The 26,225-nt window shown below is 48.8% G+C and overlaps 1 protein-coding gene across 1 annotated transcript in view; it reads left to right on the forward strand.

Moving 5' to 3' along the window:
* Positions 1–26,225, forward strand: part of SMARCC1 (SWI/SNF related, matrix associated, actin dependent regulator of chromatin subfamily c member 1) — a 542,893-nt gene that overhangs the window by 276,373 nt on the left and 240,295 nt on the right. The window contains 2 exon segments of the mRNA XM_030196622.1: positions 10,075–10,146; positions 25,508–25,621. Coding sequence (XP_030052482.1) covers positions 10,075–10,146; positions 25,508–25,621 — 186 coding nt within the window.

Raw genomic sequence — 26,225 nt, forward strand, 5'->3', positions numbered from 1 at the left:
TCTCAATGCTGTTCTCACCCAGCTGATTAAAGCTCCTTTTGAGCCATTGAATTCCTGTCTTCTGAAGTACTTGACCTGGAAGGTCATTTTCTTGGTGGCTCTTACTTCAGCTCATAGGGTCAGTGAGCTTCAAGTCTTAATAGTAGATGCACCTTATACTAAGTTTCATCACAACAGAGTAGTCATCAGCATGCACCTTAAGTTCCTGTGTGCGTTCCATTTGAACCAGTCTATTGTCTTTCCAACATTCTTTCCCCGACCTCATGCCCACCGTGGCGAAAGCAGCTTGTACACCTTGGACTGCAAGAGAACGTTGGCCTTTTACATGGAAGGGGAAGGGAATGGGACTTGATATACCGCCTTTCTGTAGTTTTTGCAACTACATTCAAAGCGGTTTACATAGTATATACAGGTACTTATTATTTGTACCTGGGGCAATGGAGGGCTAAGTGACTTGCCCAGAGTCACAAGGAGCTGCAGTGAGAATCGAACCCAGTTCCCCAAGATCAAAGTCTGCTGCACTAACCACTAGGCTACTCCTCCACACCCTTCAGACAGTCTACCCAGTTGTTTATTTCTTTTGATCCCAATATGAGGGGAGTCAACATCAGTAAACACATCATTTCCAGTTGGCTAGCAGATTGCATTTCCTTCACTTATGCCCAAGTTGGGCTGACTTTAGAGGGTCATGTCATGGTTCATAATGTTAGAGCCATGGCTGTGTCAGTGGCTTACTTAAAGTCTGCCTTCATTGTAGAGATTTGCAAGGCTGCAACGTTTTCTTCAGTCCACGCATTCACATCTCACTACTTATTGAGCAGGATAACCGATGTCACAGTCGGTTTGGGCAGTCAGTGTTGCAGAATCTGTTTGTGGTCTAGATTTGAACTCCAACCTCCTAGGCCCATTTCATTCTGTTCCAAGCTGCACTCTCACTCAATTGTATATAGTTTTCAGGGTTAATCTGTGTTTTGTCCTCACCGTTACAAGGCCCATTTGATCACTGTTTGTTGTTTTGTGTGTGCCTGGATGCTAGGGTTTCCCCATTTGTGAGAATGTAAGCCTGCTTATCCTCGGAGAAAGCGAAGATACTTACCTGTAGCAGATATTCTCCGAGGACAAGCAGGCTTATATTCTCACTTGTGGGTGACGTGACGTCGGCCCCCGGAGGATTTTAGTAAAAAATCGTAGAAGTCTCTTCTGGAGTGTTGTACCGCGCGAGGCACCGGTACTGCGCATGCGTGAACACGATTTCCCGCCCGTCGCAGGGTCACGCTCCTCAGTTCTTTCTTTTCCACGTCTGAGGAGACACGGAGTTCTGTTATCAGCACTTCGCGTTTTTCCAGGCCTTCGGAGTGGAAGTTCTTTTCTCTTCTTCAACAAAGTTCGTGTTTACCCTTTTCGGGTGTTCGTGTTTAAAAAAAAAACTTTTAGTTCCTTTATTTCTTAGTTTTTTCGTTTTCTAAGTTCCTTTCTTTTTTTCGTTCCGACCGTTCTTAGGTCGCTCGATCGGATATTTTTCCCCTTTTTTTGTGTCTGTTTTTCTGACACAATCGCGTCCTTTGATTTTTGTGGACGCGATTTTCCCCGCGATGTCATCGAATACGCCCAGCGGCATCAAGCCATGCGCCTGCTGCAACCGGACCATCTCTGGCACTGATCCACACTCCTGGTGCCTTCAGTGCCTCGGGCCCGACCATCTTCAGGAAAGCTGTAAGTTGTGCCTAAAAATGAAAAAGCGCACTCAGCTTTCTCGAGAGGCCCAGAGAGAAAAGCTTTTTAGGTCCGGTACCTCGGCGTTGATATCGGTGACATCGAGGGCAGCGTTGGCAACGGGAGACCGGGTACAGGCTGCCAAAAGACCGATGCACGCTGGGAGCAGTGATGCATCGAGCGGGTCTCCACCTGCCTCAGCGCCTCCTGCTTTGCAGCCCCCCCCCCCTCCGGGACCGACCTCTATCGGACCTGGCCCCGAGGAAGTGTGTGGATTCCTCGTCTTCCTCACCGGTACCGAGGAGTCTTGATGACGGGCGTCGGGCGAAGGCCAAGAAGCACAGTCATCGTTCTCCTTCTCGACACAGTACCGCAAGCTCCGGGTCGTTGAGGCATTCGGCACCCGAGAAGCGTCGATGCCGAGAGGATCGCTCTCCCTCTGTCGTGGAGGTATGGACGCGCAGGTCATCTGGCAGCCCGGTACCGGCTCCCCAGCCTCTGCAGATTCTGCCTCTGAAGCCCACACCGACACCGCAGCCTTCCCCGACAGCTTCTGTCGATGAGCGTATCAAGGCTATTTTTCCTGATTTTATGAAAGAGGTACCGGTACCGACGGTGCTGGAGGCTCCTGTGGCACCTAACCTTTTGCCGGTAGTGAGGTCCCCTTCTCTGGTACCGCTTCCGGTATCAGGGTCGGTAGCCTCATGGGTTGACTCTCCATTGCCGTCGGTGGAGGAAGCTTCACCGGAGTCGACTTCTCAACACCGTCATCGAGGTCACCGCACCTCCATGTCGAGACGGGCTCCGATCTGGGCTGCTCTTTCTGAGTTGCTAGCCCCATCCGATGATGGCTCATCTGATGAAGATGGGGGTCATGGAGTTTTCTCTGCCGAGGATTCTCTAGGTCTTTCATCTGATTCAACCCCCTCACCTCAGAGGCAGCTCTCCTCTCCGGAGAGCTTGTCTTTTTCATCTTTTGTGCGGGAAATGTCTGAGGCCATTCCCTTCCCTGTGGAGACTGTGGATGAGCCCAGGGCCAAGATGCTCGAGGTCCTGGATTATCCATCTCCACCTAAGTCTTCTACCACAGCTCCTTTTCATGATACACTCAGGGAAGTGCTGATGAGGAACTGGGAGAAGCCTCTTTCTTGTCCAACTATTCCCAAAAAGGCTGAATCCCAGTATCGGATCCACGGGGAACCCAGTTTCGTCCAGCCTCGGTTGCTCATGACTCTGTGGTGGTGGATTCCGCTCTCAGAAGAGCTAAGATTTCTAGGAACTTTGCCTCGGCGCCCCCGGGGCGAGAACATAGAACCTTAGATTCTTTTGGGAGGAAGGCGTATCAGGCTGGCATGCTCGCTTCCAAAATTCAGTCGTACCAGCTCTTCACGAGCATTCATTTGCAGAACTCAGTGCGGCAGCTTGAGAGCTTGGTTGATGCACTCCCACCGGAGCAGGCCGAGCCTTTTCGCCAAGTGGTCAGGCAGCAGAAGGCGTGCCGCAAGTTCCTGTCCAGGGGCATTTACGATGCTTGTGATGTGACATCCAGATTTTCTGCTATGGGTATAGTGATGCGCAGACTCTCATGGCTGCGTGCCTCTAACCTGGAGGAAAGGACTCAGCAGAAGATTGCGGATATCCCTTGCCGGGGGGGATCATCTTTTCGGTGAGAAGGTCGAAGAGTTGATTGATCATCTCTATCAGCGTGATAACGCTATGGACTCTTGTCTCCCGCCGGGCGCCTTCTGCATCCGCTTTCTCATCTAGGAAGTTTTTTAAAGGGAAGAGGAGTGCACCCTACTCTAGAGGCCGTAAGTACACGCTTGCTTCTCGACAGCCGGTTCAGGATCTGCCACAGCACGCTCGTTCTCGTCAACAGCGTGCGCCTAAACAGGCCCCTGCAGCTCCCCAGCAAAAACCAGGGACGGGTTTTTGAATGACTCCAGTTGAGCATAGCCACTGTAAACGTGACCGTGCCGGGCGATCTGCCTGTCGGGGGGAGGTTTAAACGTTTTTTCACCAAAGGTGGCCTCTAATAACCTCCGACCGGTGGGTTCTTCAAATAGTCCGGTTAGGATACACCCTCAATCTGGAATCCAAACCTCCAAATTGCCCACCGAGAGCTCAGTCATTCAGCTCTCACCATAGGCAAGTACTTGCAGAGGAACTCTCCACCCTTCTCAGCGCCAATGCGGTCGAGCCCATTCCACCAGGGCAGGAAAGGCTGGGATTCTATTCCAGGTACTTTCTTGTGGAAAAGAAACAGGGGGGATGCATTCCCATCCTAGACTTAAGGGGCCTGAACAAATATCTGGTTCGAGAAAAGTTCAAGATGGTTTCCCTGGGCACCCTTCTTCCCATGATTCAGGAAAACGATTGGCTGTGCTCTCTGGACTTAAAGGATGCTTATACACGCATCTCGATACTTCCAGCTCACAGGACGTATCTGCGGTTTCTGCTGGGAACGCAGCATTTTCAGTACTGTGTGCTGCCTTTTGGCTTGGCGTCTGCTCCCAGGGTATTTACCAAGTGCCTGGCAGTTGTTGCAGCGTCTGTACGCAGACTGGGAGTGCATGTGTTCCCTTATCTCGACGATTGGCTTGTGAAGAGCACCTCCCAGGAAGGAGCTTTGCAGTCCATGCGGATGACTATTCAAGTGCTGGAGCTACTAGGGTTTGTCATCAATTACCCAAAGTCCCATCTCCACCCGGTTCAAAAATTGGAATTCATAGGGGCTCTGTTGTGCAGGAAGACAGCTTGTGCCCATCTTCCCGAGCCAAGAGCAGACAACCTTCTGTCTCTGGTCTCCAAGGTTCAAGCGTCTCAACAGATCACAGCTCAGCAGATGTTGAGACTTCTGGGGCACATGCAGTGGCGTAGCCAGACTGCCAATTTTGTGTGGGCCTGAACCCAAAGTGGGTGGGCACAAAATTTTCTCTCTACCCCCACCCCCCCAGCAAAATTTAGTCACACTCAGATGCATTTGTCACACAGGGTAAAGTGCTGCTTTTCAGGCATCAGATTTCAGACAATTTATTTAATAGCCTAATCCTTTTCAGTGAGCTTTCAGAGGCCAAAACCTCCTGCCTCAGGTCAGTATAATGCTGTTATGGTTTCCTCTTCTGACCTAAGGAAGGAAGTATTGGTCTCTGAAACTTTATTAACACCATATTACTTTAAATAAATTAAAAATAAAATTATTTTCTTACCTTTGTTGTATGGCCATTTACTTTTTCTCATTGTGTCGCTCCCAGTCTCTAGATTCTGCTTTCCTTCGTTTTCGCTTAACTCTTCTGCCAGGGTTTCCAGGCCATTTGTCATTTTTCTCTCCTTTTTCTTTGCTTTCTTCAATATTTTCTGCCTCTCTCTGTGTCCAGATTTAATTCATTCTTACTATCCATTCTTTAATTCCTTCATCTACTTATGGCTTTTCCTCTTTTCTCACCCTTGTTCTGCCCGTGCCCCTGCCTCTTATTCTCCATCTTTCACTACTCCCCCCTTCCATGCAGGCGACGCGTCTCCTCTTCTCTCCCCATCATTCCAGTAGCTCTCCCTCTTTCTTTCTGCATCCTTCCAGCGTCTTCCCTCTTTCTCTCCCCATCCTTCTACCCATCTACCCTCTCTCCTGATCCTTCCATCTAATGTCTCTCTCCCTCCTTCTAACCAGTGTCTATCTCTCTACCCTTTTCTGTTCAGTGTCCCTTCTCTCTCCACAACCTTCCAGTCTCTCCCCTTTTTCTCTGCATCCTTTCATCCATCTCCCCTCATTTCTCTTCCATCCTTCCGTCTGTTTTCCCTCTTCTCTCCCCATCCTTCCGTCTGTTTTCCGCTCTTCTCTCCCCATCCTTCCGTCTGTTTTCCCTCTTTCTCTCCCCATCCTTCCGTCTGTTTTCCCTCTTCTCTCCCCATCCTTCCGTCTGTTTTCCCTCTTTCTCTCCCCATCCTCCGTCTGTTTTCCTCTTTCTATCACCCATCCTCCCGTCTGTTTTCCCTCTTTCTCTCCCCATCCTCCCGTCTGTTTTCCCTCTTTCTCTGCCCCATCCTTCCCGTTGTTTCCCTCTTTCTTCGCTCCAGGGGCAGTGGCGTAAGAGACGGGAGGAGCCTGCGAGCCAGCAGCCAATTCTTCGAGGCTGCCTGCGGTGCTGCGTTTTTTTTAACATTTTTTCTCGTCGCGTTAGCGCCATAGGCGGTCGGTGGCCCAACTGTTTGGGGAGGCTAAAGGGGGTGAGGTTAGGGGTGGGGCCAGGGGTGGAGCTTAATCCATAATTGTCTGATCACACACAGAAAAAATAAATAAATGTCACAATAATACCCTTTATTAAATTTAGATATAGTTATGTATCATATGTAAAGAATAAAGTGGTGCTCAAAGCATATCTAATACAATCGACTCAACTGCAAACACTATGAACAACTTTGTGCAAAAACACACTCTGAACCTTACTGTACCATAAATATTACACTGGGCAGAACCTAATACACCAATATACAACCCATACGGAAAATGCAGACCGTCAACAATATTGAAACAAGGAATCATAATATCACAATTCTCATGTAGAGCCACAAATCATCCTAATTCATGTTTAATGTGGGATAAAATGTCATAAATAAGTAAATAAACTTTTAATGTTGAACACCTAATTCTCAAAGTGGACATATTCCAAACACTATAATGAAAATAAAAGGATCTTTTCTACCTTTGTTGTCTGGTGACTTTGTTTTTCTGATTGTGCTGGCCCAGTATCCGATTCTGCTGCTATCTGTCCTCTTAACTCCGTTTCCAGGGCTTCCTTTCCATTTATTTGTTTACTTTCCGCCTTTCTTCTTCATTTCTTGTCCTATATCCGTAAGTAAAAGCTGGGTCCTCCGCAAACTTGACTGTCCAGTGGATCCAGCTTTTGCCTATTTTCCTCATCCATGTGCAGTTTTTCTACTCTTCCTTTTCCGTCATCTCATCTCCTTCCTCACTCCACCCTCCCCTCCATCCACCCATGTCCAGCAACTCTCCTCTCCCCTGCCCTCTCCTCTCCCCTTCATCCACCATGTGCAGCAACCCTCCTCTCCCCTCCCCTCCATCTCCCCATGTCCAGCAACCCTCCTTTCCCTGCCCTCTCCTCTCCCCTTCTTCCACCATGTGCAGCAACCCTACCAATCCCCTGCCCTCTCCTCTCCCCTTCATCAACCATGTGCAGCAACCCCTCCTCTCCCCTCTCCCCTTCTTCCACCATGTCCAGCAACCCTCCTTTCCCCTGCCCTCTCCTCTCCCTTCATCCACCATGTCCCAGCACCCTCCTCTCCCCTGCTCTCTCCCCTCCATCCACCCATGTCCAGCAACCCTCCTCTCCCCATGTCCTGCAACCCTCCTCTACCCCTGCCCTCTATCCTCTCCCATTCTTCCACCATTTGCAGCAACCCTCCTCTCCCCTTCCCTCCATCACCCATGTCCAGCAACCCTCCTGTCCCCTTGTCCAGCAACCCTCCTCTCCCCTGCCCTCTCCACTCCCCTTCTTCCACCACGTGCAGCAACCCTCCTCTCCTGTCTGCCCTCGTTTCCTTCCTGCCCCCCCCCCCCCCGCATTGAAGGCATCAGCAGGCTCATCGCGCTTCCAGCAGCCTTCCCTCGCAAGTTGGATGATGGCTCTGCCCTCGTAGAAACAGGAAATACGTCAGAAGAGGGCGGAGCCATCATCCGACTTGCGAGGGAAGGCTGCTGGAAGCGCGATGAGCCTGCTGATGCCTTCAATGCCGGCGCTGCCCGCGACTCCAGCAAAAATATAATATTTAAAGGTGCGGTGGCGGGGCAGTGGCGGCGGGCAAGCCTCTTATACGGGGCGCCTATGGTTGGCGCTCAGCTCAGTCAGCTGAGCGCTTCTTCTTTTTGTAGCGCCGGCCCTGCTGCTCATCAGGAAAAGCAGCAGTGGCCGGCAATGGGAGCTGGGGCTGGCGCGGGCCTTGTGGAAGAGTGGGTGGGCGGGCCAGAGCTGAAATTGGGTGGGCCTGGGCCCACCCAGGCCCACCCGTAGCTACACCCCTGGGCACATGGCTTCCACAGTTCATGTAACTCCCATGGCACGTCTTCACATGAGATCAGCTCAGCGGACCCTAGCTTCTCAGTGGTATCAAGCTACAGGGGATCTAGAGGATGTGATCCAGCTGTCCACCGACTTTCGGAATTCCCTTCAGTGGTGGACAATTCGATCCAATCTGGTTTTGGGGCACCCATTCCAAATTCCTCAGCCACAAAAAGTGCTGACGGATGCATCCCTCCTGGGGTGGGGAGCTCATGTAGATGGGCTTCACACTGAAGGAGTTTGGTCCCTCCAGGAAACAGGTCTTCAGATCAATCTCCTGGAGTTGCGATCGATCTGGAACGCTCTAAAGGCTTTTAGAGATCGGCTGTCCAATCAAATTATCCAAATTCAGACAGACAATCAGGTTGCCATGTACTACATCAAGAAGCAGGGGGGGCACTGTATCTCGCCCCCTGTGTTGGGAAGCCGTCAGGATGTGGCTTTGGGCTCGCCATTACGGCATATTTCTCCAAGCCACGTATCTGGCAGGCATAAACAACAGTCTGGCCGACAGATTGAGCAGGATAATGCAACCTCATGAGTGGTCACTCAATTTGGGCGTCCGCATGATTTTCTGAGAGTGGGGCACCCCCTCGGTGGATCTTTTTGCCACTCAAATCAATCACTAGGTCCCTCAGTTCTGTTCCGGGCTTCAGGCCCACAACAGACTAGCATCAGATGCTTTTCTCCTGCATTGGAGGACAAGCCTTCTGTATGCATTTCCTCTCATACCTTTGATGGGGAAAACTTTGCTGAAAAGACCGAATTTTATCAGCAGTTGAGTTAAGCTGTATTTACTGCGGAGGAGGCAGTGAACAAGATTGCTTAAGCTGAAGTGGCACTACTACTGAATGTGCAGCTACCTTTCTGACTGACTCTTGCGGTGCTTATTGACTATTATTGCAACAGATCCTGCAGACTCCGTGAGTATTTAGCCACTTTAGAGCATATGATATGATTCAGTTGTGAACACGCAGAATAAGCTCATTTCAGAGTTTATGCATTAAGCAATGACTGTCTATATCTGCTCTGAAAAGGAGTGCTTGGAATGCCCTCCCGCAGGAGGGGTGTGGAAATGAAAATGGTAACGGAATTCAAACATGGGTGGGATAAACATAAAGGAATCCTGTTCAGAAGGAATGGATCCTCAGGAGCTTAGCCGAGATTGGGTGGCAGAGCCGGTGGCGGGAGGCGGGGCTGGTGGTTGGGAGGTGGGGATAGTGCTGGGCAGACTTATACGGTCTGTGCCAGAGCCGGTGGTGGGAGGCAAGGCTGGTGGTTGGGAAGCGGGGATAATGCTGAACAGACTTATACGGTCTGTGCCAGAGCCGGTGGTGGGAGGAGGCGGGTGGTGGTTGGGAGGCGGGGATAGTGCTGGGCAGATTTATACGGTCTGTGCCCTGAAGAGGACAGGTACAAATCAAGGTAGGGTATACACAAAAAGTAGCATGTATGAGTTTATCTTGTTGGGCAGACTGGATGGACTCTGCAGGTCTCTTTCTGCCATCATCTACTATGTTATGTTACTATGAGTGTATACGTTGAGCAAGAGACTGTCCACAACATTATGAAAAGAAGTGCTTCAGATTTTCATACAGTATAAGTTTTAAATCCTTTACTGATTATGTGTAACTAGTAAAAAAAAACCCCGTTTCTGATGCAAATGAAACGGGGGCTAGCAAGGTTTTCTTCAGAGTGTGCATGTGGGAGTGTGTGTGTCCCTGCCCTCTGCCCTCTCTCCCTCCCCCTCCCCCCTCCGAGTCCAGTCCTTCAGTGTTTCCTGCTGTTCTGTGTTTGTGTTACAGAGAGAGTGAGGGCGTCTCTCTCCCCTCCCCCCTCTGAGTCCTTCACTGTTTCCTGGGATTTCGTGCTGTGCTGTTTTCCTTCACTCATGGGGAAACCGGATATCTCTGGCACTTCACACTTCCGGCTGGAGGCTTCAGTGGTGCCTTTTATATATATAGATGATTTTAGGTTGTGTATGTGGGTATGAATGAGAGTGTGTAGATGTGATAGGATGACAGTATATTATGTTTAGTTTTTTTGATATTTTGATAATAAAAATTGAATTGGTTATTAAGTGCTGAACAGTTGCTTGATAATGTATGGTTTGATATTTATATGCAACCATTATCTGTATTTGAACCTGAGTTAGAATTGTGTGTGTATGTGTGTGTGTATATATATATATATATATATATATATATATACACACACACACACACACACAGTGTGCTTTTCCTCAAGCAAGATAATGATGGTCATACATTTTTATGTTCTTTTTCAGCATTCATATAATTGAACGCCGTGCTGTTCCAGAGTTCTTCAATGGAAAAAATAGGTCCAAAACCCCAGAAATGTAAGTAAAATGCATGGATTAAAATAAGAATTGCCAAACTGTTCACGAAAAATACAGTGATTGAGATAAATCCTGGAAAAAGTAGAAAAACTAGGTATTTATTTATTTATTGATTGATATATAAATATACCTTTACGACTTTTGTATGTTTTCGTTACATTTTGTAATACTTTATATTTTACTAGCCGTTAAGCTCCTTAAAACGGGTGAGTATTGGTATGGGGGTTTTCCAAGGCCCCCCTCCGTCCCTCCCCGCTCCAAGGCCCCCTGCCCTCCCTCCCAGTTTCAAGGCATTCCCTCCCAGCTCCAAGGGCCCCCCTCCCAGCTCCAAGGGCACCCTCTCCCAGCTCCAAGGCCCCCTGCCTGCCCTCCCAGTTCCAAGGGCCCATTCCCTCCCAGCTGCAAGGGCCCCCCTCTGTCCCTCCCCCCTAGCCAGCTCAAAGGCCCCCTCCTGTCCCTCCCTCCCAGCTCCAAGGCCCCCCTCCTTCTGACCTCCCATGTCCAGCATCCTCCCTCCTTCCCTGCCAGCTGCAAGGCCCCCTGTCCCTCCCCCTCCCAGCTCCAAGGCCCCCTCCTGATACCTTCCATGTCCAGCATTTCTCCTGCCCTCCGCACCCTCCCCCCCCCCCCCCCCCCCAAGGTCGCCGCCACTCCTCCACCCGGGCCGGGCCCTTGTTCGCCACTGAACTTACAGCGCCGAAACCGCAGCAGGCAGATCAACTGAGCTCCCGTCGGCCTTCCTTCTCTTCCTGTGTCCCGCCCTCGTGTGACGTAACGTCGGCGAGAGCGGGACACAGGCAGGGAAGGAAGGCTGACAGGAGCTCAGCTGATCTGCCTGCTGCGTTTTCGGCGCTGTAAGTTCAGTAGCGAAGAGAGGGCCCGGACCGGGTGGAGCGGTAGCGGCAACCTCGGTGGGGGGGGGGGGGGGAACGGTAACGACCTCTGCGGTTCCCTCTCTCCCCTTCGCGCAGTTTCCCTCTCTGTCCCGCCCCCGTCATCACGTATTGACGCGGTGTGCGGGACAGAGAGGGAAGTCTCTACTGCACATTTGCGGGTGAGTACGGTCACTCGCAGTTTATATGTTTGATTTTTATTGATTGGGATTTATTAATTGCTGTTATGAACAGATTCACCCGAGGCGGTGTACAGCAGTTACAATTTAACATAAAACTTACAATTTTGTTAACAGCATAACAATAGTAAAAATAGCCAAATATAAACTTCCTCAGCGACCCTCCAGACCGGTCAAGACGCGTGGGTTATGTCCTCCTACCAGCAGAGGGAGACTGAGAAAACACTAAGCTTTGAAGCCTGTATATATAACCTGTGCAGAACCTCCACTAGCCAGTATTTTCTCAGTCTCAGCAGAGGTAGCAGTTGACAGCCTGTGCAGTCTCCAAGAGTCTGGTGAGGTAGTTTGTCATTGGGTCGTAGGATTTTTTCCTTCCAAACTTTATTCTGTTGCAGTACCCTGTACGTGTGTGTGTAAAAAAAAAAAAAAAAATGTGCTTTGGGGCCCTGGGTCCGGTGGGGCCCAGTTTTTTTCCCCCTGGGGTGTTACACCTATGTTTGGGTCCCTCCCCCTGTGCTGCTCTCTATTTCTGTTTGCTTGGCAGCTTTGTGCCTCGGCTGCTTTCTCAGTATTGTAGCCTTGAGTGCCTTACAATTTCCAGATGCCAGAGTTAGAGTACTGTGCCTTTAAGGTCAGTTATTCTATTTCATTTTGCTTGCCAGCTTTGTGCCTCGGCTGCTTTCTCAGTATTGTAGCCTTGAGTGCCTTACAATTTCCAGATGCCAGAGTTAGAGTACTGTGCCTTTAAGGTCAGTTATTCTATTTCATTTTGCTTGCCAGCTTTGTGCCTCGGCTGCTTCTCAGTATTGTAGCCTTGAGTGCCTTGCAATTTCCAGCTGCCAGAGTTGGAGTACTGTGCCTTTAAGGGCATTTATTTCTTTATTTTCAGCGGACCGAACGGGGGTTTCGATTCCTTGCTGGAACGAGGGAGCAGCGCTTTCTTCAGTGCTTTTGCAGTGTGAGTGAGTTTTTGGTTTGGGCGCGTTTGCGGAACAGCTTTTCCCTTCCCTCGTGGTTTATGGCGGCCCAGCTCCTCCGATGTCGCGCTGTGCTCGTGGCGAGGGGTAGAGGCGCCGGGCGCTTAGTGTAAGCTTTGCGGTGCGCCTATAAAGGTGGCTGCGGCTCCCCCCGACTTGACCTCGGAGGGATCGATGGTGTTGGGAGTCTCCGGGTCAGCGGGAGCGTAGGCAGGGCCGCTGTCAGCGGGAACAGTTTCGGCAGGAACGGCCGCCATCTTGAGTCCGACGCGGCCCGTGGAGCCAGCTGTTTTTGGGCCTGTGGCCTCCGTTTTTGGCACAAAAGGGCCTAATGACGGTCCAGGAATGGTGGGCTTTCCTCCAGATTTTGTCTGGACGCGGTATCAGGCCTGGAGATCGGGACCCCCCCCCCCCCCAATTGGAAGAGGGGGCTGTTTCCGTCTTGGCTGAGAGACCGCGGTTAGAGTGGTCAGAGGACAGGCATTGTTTTTCTCCTGTAGCTGCAGAAGCTGCGCTTAGTGATCTGGGGGAGTCAGATGGAATTGACGGCTCTCAGGAGCAGGCTTGTTGGATTCTGGAGAGGATCCTTCAGTAGTGCGGATTTTCCATAGAGATGAGCTGTCAGAACTCATAGATCGGGTGTCGTCCACCCTTCAGTTTGGTCCTGAGGTGGCTTTGGGGGGAAACTGGCCAGGATCCGTTGGTGAAGGGCATTCAGCGTCAGGCGTGATCCTTCCCTATGAACAAGGATCTCCGGGAGATGATTTGTCAGGAATGGGATTTGCTGTGTAAGGTGGCAAAGGCAATGGCGAGGCTTTATCCCCTCCCTCAGGAAGATAGGGATTCCTTTAAGGCTCCCACGGTAGATGCAGTAGTGACGGCAGTAATTATAGCTACTGCTATCCCGGTTGATGGAGGAACGGCCCTCCGTGATCCTCAGGATAGGAGGTTGGGATCTTTTCTCAAGCGTAGTTTTGTTTTGTCGGCTCTAGCCCTGCAGGCCTCGGTTTGTGGGGGTCTGGTAGCTCGGGCATGTTTTCGTTGGGCCGAGAAGCTCCTGGATGATTCGGTAGATGTTGGTTCTTCTGGGGGGTCAGGAGTTAGCCAACTTGGACATGGGTTCATCCTTTTTGTCTGAGGCATTTTATGATTTGTTGCGTACTTCAGACAAAAATATGGCTATGGTTGTGGGAGCGCGTAGGGCCCTCGGTTTACAAGGTTGGGTCGCGGATGCGGCTTCTAAGGCTAAGTTGTGTTCTCTGCCACTTAAGGGAGCTATGCTCTTTGGAGAAGATTTGGACAAGTTAGTGTGAGGTCTTAGTGATACCAAGGTTCTATGGCTCCAGATTTTCGGTTCAAGGCAGGGGCCAGAGCTAGTTCCTCTCGGGGACGGTTTAGGGAGGCTCAGCGGTATAGGCCGGGCAGATCGAGTGGGACCTACCCCTAGCGGTCTGTTCGTCTGTCCAATTTAGATTGTAAGCTCTGTTGAGCAGGGACTGTCTTTTCATGTTAATTTATACAGAGCTGCGTAAGTCTAGTAGCGCTATAGAAATGTTTAATAGTAGTAGGACCTCTAGGGGTCGGTTTTTCCAGCGCACACAGTTCTTCGTGAGAGTCGTCGCGGAGGGCGTGGCTTTTCCGCGGGAGGTTAGTATTCAGCCCGCAGTTCCCAATGAAGGTGTGCGGGCTCAGGCTCTGGTGCATGTTGGGGCTCGGCTGAGTCTGTTTTACTAGAGCTGGGCCCAAATCAGGTCAGATCAGTGGGTTCTCGAGGTGTTTCGAGGCGGATATGCGCTGGAATTCGAAAGCTGTTCTCCCGAAGTGTTTCTGGAATCCCTCTGTCGGTCTTGGAGCAAGAGGGCAGCAGTGAGGGACACTCTGCGGTGGCTGCTCGCGTTGGGAGCCGTGGTTCCTGTTCCTTCAGATCAGCAACGCTCGGGGTGCTATTTGATCTATTTTGTGGTCCACAAGAAAGAGGACACTTTTCGTCCCATTTTAGATCTCAAAAGGGTCAATACGGCACTCAAGGTGCCTCTTTCCCGGATGGAGACGTTGCGGTCGGTCACTGGTGCGGTCCGGAAAGGAGAGTTTCTCACTTCCCTGGATTTGACGGAAGCTTATCTTCACTTTCCTTCGTGCAGCCTTTTGGTTCCAAGTTGCAGGGTACGATTCGTCGATTCCTTGCAGAGAAGGCGGCCGACAGCCCGTACTTATCGTCAGGTCCTGGGCCTGATGGCGGCGACCATAGAGGTAGTTCAGTGGGCCAGGGCGCACATGCGTCAGGTACAGTCAGCTCTGCTCAGTCGTTGGTCCCCTCTGTCGCAGGACTTGGAGATGTGTTTTCTGCACTGGTGGCTCAACCCGCGCAATTTGGGAAAAGGAATGCCGTTGGAGTCCCCATAGGGGCTGGTAATGGTCACGGATGCCAGTCTGCAAGGTTGGGGGCACATTGTCTCGGTCAGGTAGCTCAAGGCCGGTGGTCTCGGGCAGAAGCAGAGTGGTCCATCAACCGGCTGGAAACTCGGGCCATTCGGGTGGCGCTCCAGGCCTTGCCGTCGGTAGTTCGCCACAAGGCAGTCCGAGTGCTCTGCGACAACGCCATGGCAGTAGTGTATGTCAACCGTCAAGGGGGGACAAAGAGCCTTGGTGGCGCAGTTGAACTCATCTTCAGGCTCTCTTGGCAGCGCATGTGGCCGGGGTAGGTCACATAGATGCAGTTTATCGCAGCAGGCACACTCTAGATCCCAGAGAGTGGTCTTTTCTTCGGTCAGTGTTCCAGCGAGTTGTGTCGGTCTGGGGACTTTCGGTGATAGATCTTAGGGCAACGGCTCGCTATGCGCAAGGTCAGAGATTTTTTCAGTCGCTGAAGAGACCCTCGAGCGGAGGGAATCGATGCTCTTCTGTTGCCTTGGCCTCGGGAGTGGCTGTATGTGTTTCCTCCGTGGCTGTTAGTCGGTCGAGTAATATAGCACATCGAACATCACTCCGGTCGGGTGATTCTGGTGGCTCCGGATTGGCGGCGTCGACCATGGTACGGAGACCTGGTGCGGTTGGCAGGGGCGGCGGCCCTGCCTGTGTTAGGATCAGTTCTGTGTCAAGGCCCGATAATCATGCCGGATCCGGCTCGGTTTTTGCTTACGGCTTGGCTCTTGAGCGGCACAAGTTGAAGAAGGGGCTTTCGTCCAGTGGCTTTGCTACGATGTTGAGTTCCCGTAGACGATCCACTTCCTTGGCGTATGTCCGGGTTTGGAGAATCTTTGAGCACTGGTGTGAAGACCATCGGGTTCGGCCGTTTCGCTCTTCGGTGGCGGAAGTTTTGGAATTTTTGCACGATGGTGTTGATAGGGGTCTGGCCTTGTCTACACTGAAGGTTCAGGTGGCAGCTTTGTCATGTTTTCGTGGGAAGCTTCAGTGAAAGTCCTTCGCTTCTGTGCCTGAGGTAGTGCGTTTTTTGAAGGGTGTTAAGTTGCTGCGTCCGCCTCAGTGGCGGATGGTGCCTCCGTGGGATTTGAAGCTAGTTTTGGATGCTTTGATCAGGCCTCCGTTTGGGCCTCTGGTATCGGCATCTTGTAAGGATTTATCTTTAAAGACGGTCTTGTTGGTGGCGATTACTTCAGCACGGAGGGTTTCAGAGCTTCAGGCTTTGTCTTGTAGGGAACCATTTTTGTCCTTTCTGAGGGAAAGGTTTCGTTGCGGATGGTGCTTTCCTTTTTTGCCCAAGGTGGTTCCGAGTTCCATGTTAATCAGGTCATCTCTCTGCCAGTGTTGGATGATATGGCTGGAAGATTCGGAGCAGCGTGGTATTGCCAAGCTGGATGTCAGGAGAGTTTTGAGTGTTATCTCTCTGGAACTCAGGACTTCAGAGCCTCTGACCGTTTGTTCATTCTTCATGGTGGCCCAAAGAAGGGTGCAGCGGCTCCTAAGGTGACCATAGCACGGTGGTTGAAGGAGGCAGTTGCATCTGCTTACTTGAAGGGTCCTGTGGTGCCTAGGGGCTGGTCTGCTCATTCCACTAGGGAAATGGCAGCCTCGTGGGCGGAGAATAATATGATTTCTCCGTTAGATATTTGTCGGGCTGCGGTTTGGTTTTCATTGCATTCCTGTGTGAAGCATTATAGGATTCCTGTGCATGCAAAGGACGAGGTGCGCTTTGGGGCAGCAGTTTTGACCTCTGGCCTTAGTAGGTCCCTCCCGTAAGTTAGTTACTGCTCTGGTACGTCCCATGCGTCTTGACCGGTCTGGAGGGTCGCTGAGGAAGGTGAAATTAGATCTTACCTGCTAATTTTCTTTCCTCTAGACCCTCCAGACCGGTCAAGAGGCCCGCCCTGTCTGTATTGGAGGCCAGGAGGTGTTTGTTGGATAATTCTTGGCAGCTGTAGATTGTTGTTTCTCTAATTGCAGACTGTTTATTTCTGTTTTGTGATAGGAGTCTGGGACAGGTGGGGCTCTTCTTTGATAGTCCACCTGTAGAAGCCCAACTGTTTTATCAAAGGCAAAGGACCATGTTTCCATAAGAGCAAGCGGAAGATGTTTCTTGTTTTTGCAGTTTACTGTGACCACGTACAGGGTTGCTAGTTGTTGTTAGTGTTTTTTGTTTCTCTGCTTTGTCAGGGTTATACTGGCTAGTGGAGGTTCTGCACAGGTTATATATACAGGCTTCAAAAGCTTAGTGTTTTCTCAGTCTCCCTCTGCTGGTAGGAGGACATAACCCACGCGTCTTGACCGGTCTGGAGGGTCTAGAGGAAAGAAAATTAGCAGGTAAGATCTAATTTCACCATAAATACAATAAATGAAGTAAACTTGAGAACAGCAAATTAAAACCTAATAATAGTACTACTATGAAACAGTATCAAAATATACAGATTTAACAACACTGAAATTCCAATAACAGAGATATAATGCAAATGTCAGCATAATACTAATGAAACATCTAATAATCACGCATTAGAACATTCAAATAACAGAGATATGATACTAATGATTTTCTGCAATACAGCTTACCATGTAGCCAAGGGGCCAATTGCAGTTCCATATCATCAAGCAGATCAATCCATAGACTGGTGGGTTGTGTCCATCTACCAGCAGGTGGAGATAGAGAGCAATCTTTTGCCTCCCTTTATGTGGTCATGTGTTGCTGGAAACTCCTCAGTATGTTCTCTGTCTCAGCAGGTGTGTGGGAGAAGAGCCAGGCTGTCACCTGCTTCCTGAAGTAGAGGTAGTCTGAAGTTAGATGTAGCCCCTCTGGGAGTAAATTCCAGAGTGTGGGGGCTACTCCTGAGAAGGTTCTCTGGCGGGCAGTGGTGTGCTGGAAAAATTTTAGCAGGCTCTCTCTCCGGGCTGTACAATTTGGGGGGGGGGGGGGGGCAACACATTCCTCACTCCCCCCTCCCCCAATGCGGGCATACTAGGCATACCTTTGCTGGCATGGATGCCAACTATCTTTCACTTTGGATATAGGCACAGGAAAAAAAAAGATTTTAGATGCTCCTAGATTTCAACCTAATTCATGTTTAATGTGGGATAATATAAATGTCATAAATAGCTTAAAATAAGTAAATAGAAACTCTGGATGTTGAGCACCTGATTCTCATAACATGATGACTGTTTTAGTAGCTCTTTACCAGGAGAAAAAAATCTCTGCACAAATACAACAAGTGCTAGTGTGTCCCTATAACCAGCCCCTCCTCCAAATGACACACTAATTATGATTTATAACAAATTGCTACTTTACCTATGAGAAGTTATTCCACTATTATACTTCCTCTTTGTACATCTGTTTCTCCGAGGACAAGCAGGCTGCTTGTTCTCACATGTGGGTCAGTGTCCACGGCGGCCCAGGAAACGGCAAATTTTTCTACACCAAAATTTAAAAAGTTTTGCCATAGCCTTCTAGCGCCGCGTACAAGTTCCCGCCGCTTCATGTAGCGTTCCGATTCACTTTTTTTCTTGTCTGCGGTGGGAAGAGGTTTTTCCCTTGTTTGCTTCGTTGGCCTAGGAAAGAGAGTCTTCACAATATTTTTTATATTTTCTTTATATCGTTATTCGTTTTTCTTTAAAAAAAAAAAAAAAAAACACCTAAGTTTATTTCTTTTCGATTTGGCCGGCCTTAGGCCACGCAGTCGGGTTTTCCCTTTTGTGCCCTTTACTTTTTTGGCACGATCGCATTGTTAATTTCACTGAAGCCGTTGTTCTTTCCATGTCATCGAAGACAACCCAGCGGTTCAAAACGTATTTGGTGCAACTGGACCATCTGTGGGTACCGATACCTACGCTTGGTGTATCCAGTGCCCTGGGCCCAACCATAGCCCAGCCGCTTGCAGTCTTTGTCTTTCGCATGAAGAAACGGACCCAGTGTCTCGAGAAGCCCAACGAGAGAAGCTTTTGGGGCTCGGTCCGGTCCTTGATATCAGTACCGAGGTTGGCAGCATTGACATCGAGGGATGCATCGACGTCGGGAGCGAAGGTAATGGCTGCGGAACGACCAACTCATGCTGGGAGAAGTGAGACATCGAGTGGGTCTCCCACCTGTCTCGATGTCTCCTGTATGCAGGCACCCCGGCCCCGAGGAGACGTGAGGATTCCAGTCTTCCTCATTGGTACCAAGGAGTCTCGATAACGGGCGTCGAGCGAAGGCGAAGAAGCACCGTCATAGTTCTCCTTCAACACGCGGTGCCAGGAGCTCCGGGGTGTCAAGGGATTCGGCACCCGAGAAGCGTCGATGCCGAGAGGATCGCTCTCCCTCTATTCAGGAGGTGCCGATGCGTCGGTCTAGCACACGGTACCTGTTCCCCAGCCTCGACAGATTCAGCCACCGGCTCCTTTACCGACCCTGCAGGCCTTGTCCGACGACGGCTCTCGACGAATACATCAGGGCCCTGCTTCCAGAGTTTCTGGAAGGGTTGCTGTGCCAGTCTGCTTTCGGTGTCAGGGGTGCTTGCGCCTTCCATACCGTCTGCTGCAGCGGCATATAGTCCTTCGCCTGTGCATCGGTGTGTGCTACCACCCAGGTCGACTTCAACATCGGTGGAGGAAGCTTCACCGGTGTCTAGGCGGGCGTCGGCTTCTCAGCACCTCCATCGAGGACTTCGTTCCTCGGCGTCGGTGCAGGCTCAGTTTTCAGGACTGTTCTGAGGGATGTCTTGTCCGATACTGAGGATGAACGTTCTTGGGAGGAAGAGGAGGATCCCAGGTACTTTTCTTCTGACGAGTCCTATGGGATTCCTTCTGAACCTTCTCTCCACTAGAAAGGAGACTTTCTCCACCAGAGAGTCTATCCTTCACCGCCTTTGTCTAGGAAATGGCTGCGGCTATTCCCCTCCCCTATGGAGGTTGAGGATGAGCCCAGGGCTGAGATGCTAGAGGTCCTGGATTATCCTTCTCTGCCTAGAGAGGCTGCAACGGCTCCTTTGCATAATGTACTGAAGGAAGTCCTTATGCGAAACTGGTCATTCCCTCTGTCTAATCCCATGATCTCGAAAAAGACTGAATCCAAATATCGGATCCACAGGGAGCCTGGATTGATAAGGTCTCAGCTACCTCACAATTCTATGGCGGTGGACTCTGCTGTCAAAAGAGCCAGAGTACTGGGGACTAGTACTCAAAAGAGCATCTAGAACATAGTACTCTTTTGGGAGGAAGGCTATGTTCGCTACCAAAATCCAGACATTCCAGCTCTTCACGAGCATCCACTTGCGGAAACTCGGTGAGGCAACTGTCTAGCTTGGTTGATGCACTCCCTCCGGAGCAGGCCGAGCCTTTTCGCCTGGTGGTCAGGCAGCAGAAGGCGTGTCGAAAATTCCTGGCCAGGGGTACATTTGACACTTTTGATGTAGCATCCAGGATCGCTGCCCAAGGGTTATAGTAATACGCAGACTCTCATGGCTGCGTGTCTCTGACCTGGATCATTCGGTCCAGCAGCGGATGTGGATGTCCCTTGCTGGGGTAATAGCCTTTTTGGTGAGAAAGTAGAGGATCTAGTTGACCAGCTCAAGAAGCACAATGATACTATGAATTCTCTCTCCCGCCGGGCGTCTTCTGCTACTACCCTCCTCATCTAGGTGGGAAGAGGAGTGCTCCCTATTCCTATATGCATAGGTACACTCCTGCTTCTCGGCAGCCTGTCCAGGCTCAGTCCCAACGTGCTCATTCTCGTCAACAGCGTGCGCCTAAGGCCTCTGCAGCTCCCCAGCAAAAGCAAGGGAAGGGCTTTTGACTGACTCCAGTTCAACATAGCCTCAGTAAACGTGTCAGTACCGGATGACTTTCCGGTTGGGGGGAGGTTAATGTTTTTTCACCAAAGGTGGCCTCTTATAATGTCCGACTGGTGGGTTCTTCAAATAGTCCGGTCAGGATACACCCTCAATCTGGAATCCAAACCTCAAAATTGTCCACCGCGAGCTCATTCTTACAGTTCCCAGCACAAGCAGGCACTTGCAGAGGAACTCTCCCGCCCTTCTGAAGGCACAAGCGGTCAAACCCGTTCCACCAGGGGAAGAATGGCTGGGATTCTCTTCCAGGTACTTCCTTGTGCAGAAGAAAACAGGGGGGATGCATCCCATCCTAGACCTAAGGGCCCTGAACAATTTCTAGTCCAGAAAAGTTTAGGGATGGTTTCCCTAGGCACCCTTCTTTCCATGATTCAGGAAAATGATTGACTATGCTCTCTGGACTTAAAGGATGGTTATACACACATCTCGATACTTCCAGCTCACAGGAAGTATCTTGGATTTCAGCTGGGAACACAGCACTTCAGTACTGTGTACTGCCTTTTGGCCTGGCGTCTGCGCCCAGAGTATTTACCAATGCCTAGCTGTAGTCACAGCGTCGCTACGCAGACTGGAGTGCATGTGTTTCCTTATCTCAATGATTGGCTGGCGAAGAGCACCTCGAAGGAGGGTGCTCTGGAGTCCATGCGAATGACTATTCGGGTGCTAGAGCTACTGGGGTTCGTCATAAATTATCCAGATCAAATCTGGACAAACTTTGACTTATTGACGGAGAATACAGTTACTCAATTGATTAAACAAATTCGCCAACGTTTTTTTTTAACAGACCTCACCTCCTACTTAAACTATATGCTCCAACATGGTTTTTTTCCCCGGTGGGATAAGGTAGTAGTATTCTGCTTACCCTGATCCCAAGACTTAAAGAAAACACTAAAGGTTATAAGTAACTACCGCCCGGTTGCATCCATTCCTCTCATCAAATTAATGGAAAGTCTAGTTATTAAACAGCTTACTGACTATTTAAATAACTTTTCAGTAAACATGTATCTCAGTCAGGATTTCGATCTAATCATAGCACCGAAACAGTGCTATTAACACTCTTAACAAAATTAAACAAATTATTACAACTGGCAACAATGTTCTCCTCTTTCAATTTGACATGTCTAGTGAGTTCGATATGGTTAGCCATAATATTCTATTGAACATCCTAGAATATTTGGAATTGGAGGAAATGTATTGAACTGGTTTAAAGGCTTCCTAACCGCTAAAAAATTACCAAGTGCTTTCAAGTTCTATTACATCATCTCCATGGAAACCTGAATGTGGAGTGCCTCAGGATCGCCGCTATCACCGACTCTCTTCAACTTAATGATGACACCACTGGCAGTATCATTATCCAATCAAGGACTCAATCCTTACATCTATGCTGATGATGACACAATATATATCCCGTTCAGAAATGATTTAACAGAAATCACAAAGAAAATCAATTACAGCTTCCAAATAATGAATTCATGGGCCGATGCATTCCAACTAAAGCTTAATGCTGATAAGACTCAATGCCTTATCCTTTCATCGCAATATAATAAGGCCAATTATGCTAATATTAACACTCCAAACCACGTTCTTCCTGTCTCGGATACTTTGAAACTCCTGGGAGTCACAATTGATCAAAATCTTACCCTAGAAAGCCCCGCAAAAAATGTAACAAAGAAAATGTTCCATGCAATGTGGAAACTTAAGAGTTAAACCTTTCTTTCCAAGGGAGGTTTTTTACAACCTGGTGCAGTCAATGGTGTTAAGCCATTTGGACTATTGCAATTCCATTTATGCCGGATGTAAAGCACAAATCATTAAGAGACTTCAGACAGCCCAAAACACTGCAGCCAGACTCGTATTTCGAAAGGCGAAATATGAAAGTGCCAAACCCCTCAGAGAAAAGTTACACTGGCTATCATTAAAAGATCGAATTACATTCAAAATCTGTACCATGGTCCACAAAGTTATTCATGTTGAGGCCCCGACATATATGTTTGACCTCGTCGATTTACCAGCAAGGAATACAAAAAGTTTGTCACTTACTTAATCTCCATTATCCCAATTGCATAAATTTAAATCAATTTATGCATCTAGTTTGTCCTACATTTGTACGCAACGTTGGAATGCACTGCCGAATGCCATAAAAACAACACACGATTTGGCAGCCTTCCGGAAACTATTAAAGACTAACCTGTTCAGAGAGACTTATCAAAAGGACCCTTCTTAAAACAGGACATCAGAACTGTACCAGAATTAGTTAATATTGAATTATTCTTATTTTGGTTACTTTATCACATTGTCATTATTGAACGCTTTTCACTATCCTTGATTTCAGCACCTGAAATGTATTGATTACAGATTTTATTCTAATTTACTGTGTACTCTATATACTCTGATTGGAACATTCTTCTGTATTTCTTATTCCGGAAATGGCGATCGCCACTACGCTATTGTAAGCCACATTGAGCCTGCAAAGAGGTGGGAAAATGTGGGATATAAATGCAGAAAATAAATAAAAATTCATCTTTCCTGTTAACCTGGTAGCTAATGAGTTCCATATGTGAGAATATTAGGCATGTTCGTCCTCAGAGATAGCCAAGTTACTTACCTGTAGCAGATGTTCTATGAGGACAGCAGGCATATATTCTCACATCCCTCCCACCTCCCTTTGGAGTTGTCTTCTTAGAACTAGCGAATTAGGCATGAAGGCACCCGTGCATGTGCGATGAAGGCATTGCCTCAAAAATTTTAAGTGACTGTGCACTTGGTGGTGTCTGCACCAGGCTCCATGGATCACATCACCCATACATGAGAATATATGCCTGCTGTCCTTGGAGAATACCTGCTACAGATAAGTAACTTAGCTTTTCCCATCTCCATTGAGAACGTTGACCATTTCACCCTACTTTGTTTTCTATTTTTTAACCAGTTTCTTCATCCACAGTAGGACATTGCCCCCTGTTCTATGACTTTCTAATATCCTCAGGAGTTGTTCACGAGGTACTTTGTCAAATGCATTACGAAAATCTAGATGGACAGTATTAACTGGCTCACTTAGCCTCATATTTATTCAGTATTTTTATGTAGGAAAAAGGTATTGATACTTGTACAGGGCCAACTTTATGATCGGGTAACTATCTATGGCTCGGCCCCTATAGTAGCCACATCCATTTTACCAGCCATGGAGCAGTGTACCTGAATGTAAGTCACCTTGAGCTACTACTGAAAAAGGTGTGAGCAAAATCTAAATAAATAGAATAAATATAAAAAGGCATCATTGACAATAGTACACAAGTCCATAGGCCCCACAAAAGAACCTCTATAAGTGACTATAAACTAATAAAATATGTAGACAAAAATTCAGCTGAACCCCACTCCACATCCTCAGAACCAGACTTCATTCAGGAGAGAACACCAGAACAACAAAAATATATTCCCCTTGTACTGCTGTAAAGATAGCAGATGGAAATTTCAAAAATTGACATTTCATTCACTACATTACAAATTAACAACTACAAATAAACAAAAAAAAATTAACACAACTACCACACTAACTTTATCTTAAACTATAAAAATAAAATTTATTTTTCTACCTTTGTTGTCTGACCATCAAAGTTGTGTTGGTCTCAGTCTCTGGTTTCTATTTTCCTCGGCTTCTCTTAACTCTATTGCCGGGATTTCCTGTTCATTTGTCATTTTTCTCTCCTCCTTTTCCTTTCAGCTTTCTTCAGTTTATTTTCTGCTGCTGTTGAGATTTCTTTCTTACTATCCAATCTTCAATTTCCCACTTCTGACTGTGTCTGCCTACAGCTTGCCCTTCCCACTTCCAGCCAGCATTTCCCCTCTCTCTCCCAGCCTGCGTCTCCTGCCTACACTACTGCTTCTCTTGGTGAGCAGCAATGGGGGCAAAGCAAGGAGAAAACAGGCTGGGGCCACAGCTTGGCACGCGCTGTGGGCTCTGCCGGTCCCCTGCTCTGGAGCATGAAATTGACGTCAGAGAGGCAGGGAATCGGCAGAGCCCACAGCATGCACTCGAGCCCTGCACCGCTACTCCCAGTGGCGTAGCCAAGGGGGCCTGGGCCCCCGTAGATTTGGCCCTGGCCCCCCCTGCCGACGACCCTCTCGACCCCCCCCTTCCGCCGCCAAGTCATCGTTGCCTGCCTTTGCTGGCGGGGGACCCCAGCCCCCACCAGCCGAGGTCCTCTTCTCGCAAAAGGCTTCCTTCTGTTTCTGACGTCCTGCATGTTGTACGTGCAGGACGTCCGAAACAAAAGGAAGCCTTTTATGAGAAGAAGAAGACCTTGACTGACGGGGGTTGGGGTCCCCCGCCAGCAAAGCTAGGAGACGGCGGGAGGGGTGGTCGAGAGGGTCGTTGTAAGGGGGGTAAAGTTGGTGGCGGCGGCGCGGTTGGCGGTGCCGGGAGGGGGCTAAAATGTGCCCCCTCACCTCAGGCTCTGGACCCCCCCCCCCCCCCCCCCCCCCCCCCCAGGCCGAAGTCTAGCTACGCCCCTGGCTACTCCTTGTTCTCCCCATCCCCTGCTGCTGGTCGGGCTAGGATTCTTGGTACCTCTCCTGTCTGGGGGGAGGGGGAAGTGCTGGTCAAGAAAAAAGCTCTGTACTTACCCTTCAAAGAAATGTCAGATTGGTGAAACAAAATTTCCATTTCAAACACCTTCCCCCAGGCTGGTTGATGCCATCTGCTGCCTGTAGGCTGAACTTCCAGAGACTTTTCTACTCTCCCCCTCCCCCTAGTTCTGACAACTGAACTACAGACTAGAGGGAGTTTGTATCTGGGTTTTTGTTCAGTCTGAGCCAGCCTCCTCACTAAGGGCTTTCCTACTCCTCCTTCACACAACCTAGGGTTTTTTTGTTAAGACTCTGTGTATTACAATTCTACTGAATGACATGGACATTGTAAAGGTTTATAATTCTAGTTAGATGTGTTTTTCAATGCAAGCAATGTCACGTTTATCCACATTTATTTTTAGCATCTGTTTATTTCTGAAGGCTGCAAGTATGTTTTTTTTTGTTTGTTTTTTTTTTTACAGATACCTGGCTTACCGAAACTTCATTATTGATACATACCGGCTGAATCCTCAGGAGTACTTAACCAGCACAGCCTGCAGGAGAAATCTAACTGGAGATGTCTGTGCTGTAATGAGGTAAGGGAAAGGGAGAACAATAAGTCCTGCAGAATCTGTAAAAGAAAATAAATAAAATAAAAGAATTAAGTAGCAATTATGGTCTGCATAGAAGATGCCAGATTAAAAACCACAGTGTCTATCCTCACTAAGGTGTGCTAGTGTTTTTAGCACATGCACAAAATTAGCGTATGCTAACTTCGTAGGCGCCCATAGGAATATTGTGTGCTATTACACAGCGCTGGCTAAAAGCACTATTGCATCTCTAGCGCGGCTTAGTAAATGAGGCCCTAGTTTCTAAAAGCAATGCAGGTGTCTTATCTGCCTTATAAAACACGTACCCAGAGCTATCCTTAATCATGCTGCTGGGATTTCCTACATGTATATGCCATAAATGTAGGTACTCTGTGTGTGCATCTGCTTTTTACATATGTATATACCTATGTGATTTTATAAGAATAGTTTTACAAGTATATAATATGCTACCCATATAATGTACATTGATAATGCAAGCTGCAAGCTTCCCAACCCTACTTTCAGCCAATAGATTTGTCTGACACTTAAAGCCTTGTATGATATGACCCTCACAACATTAAAGGGAAAGTGAGAAGAGGTATGTTTCAGG

The sequence above is a fragment of the Microcaecilia unicolor genome, chromosome 1 (genome assembly GCF_901765095.1).
Source record: "Microcaecilia unicolor chromosome 1, aMicUni1.1, whole genome shotgun sequence".
Lineage (NCBI taxonomy): Eukaryota > Metazoa > Chordata > Amphibia > Gymnophiona > Siphonopidae > Microcaecilia > Microcaecilia unicolor.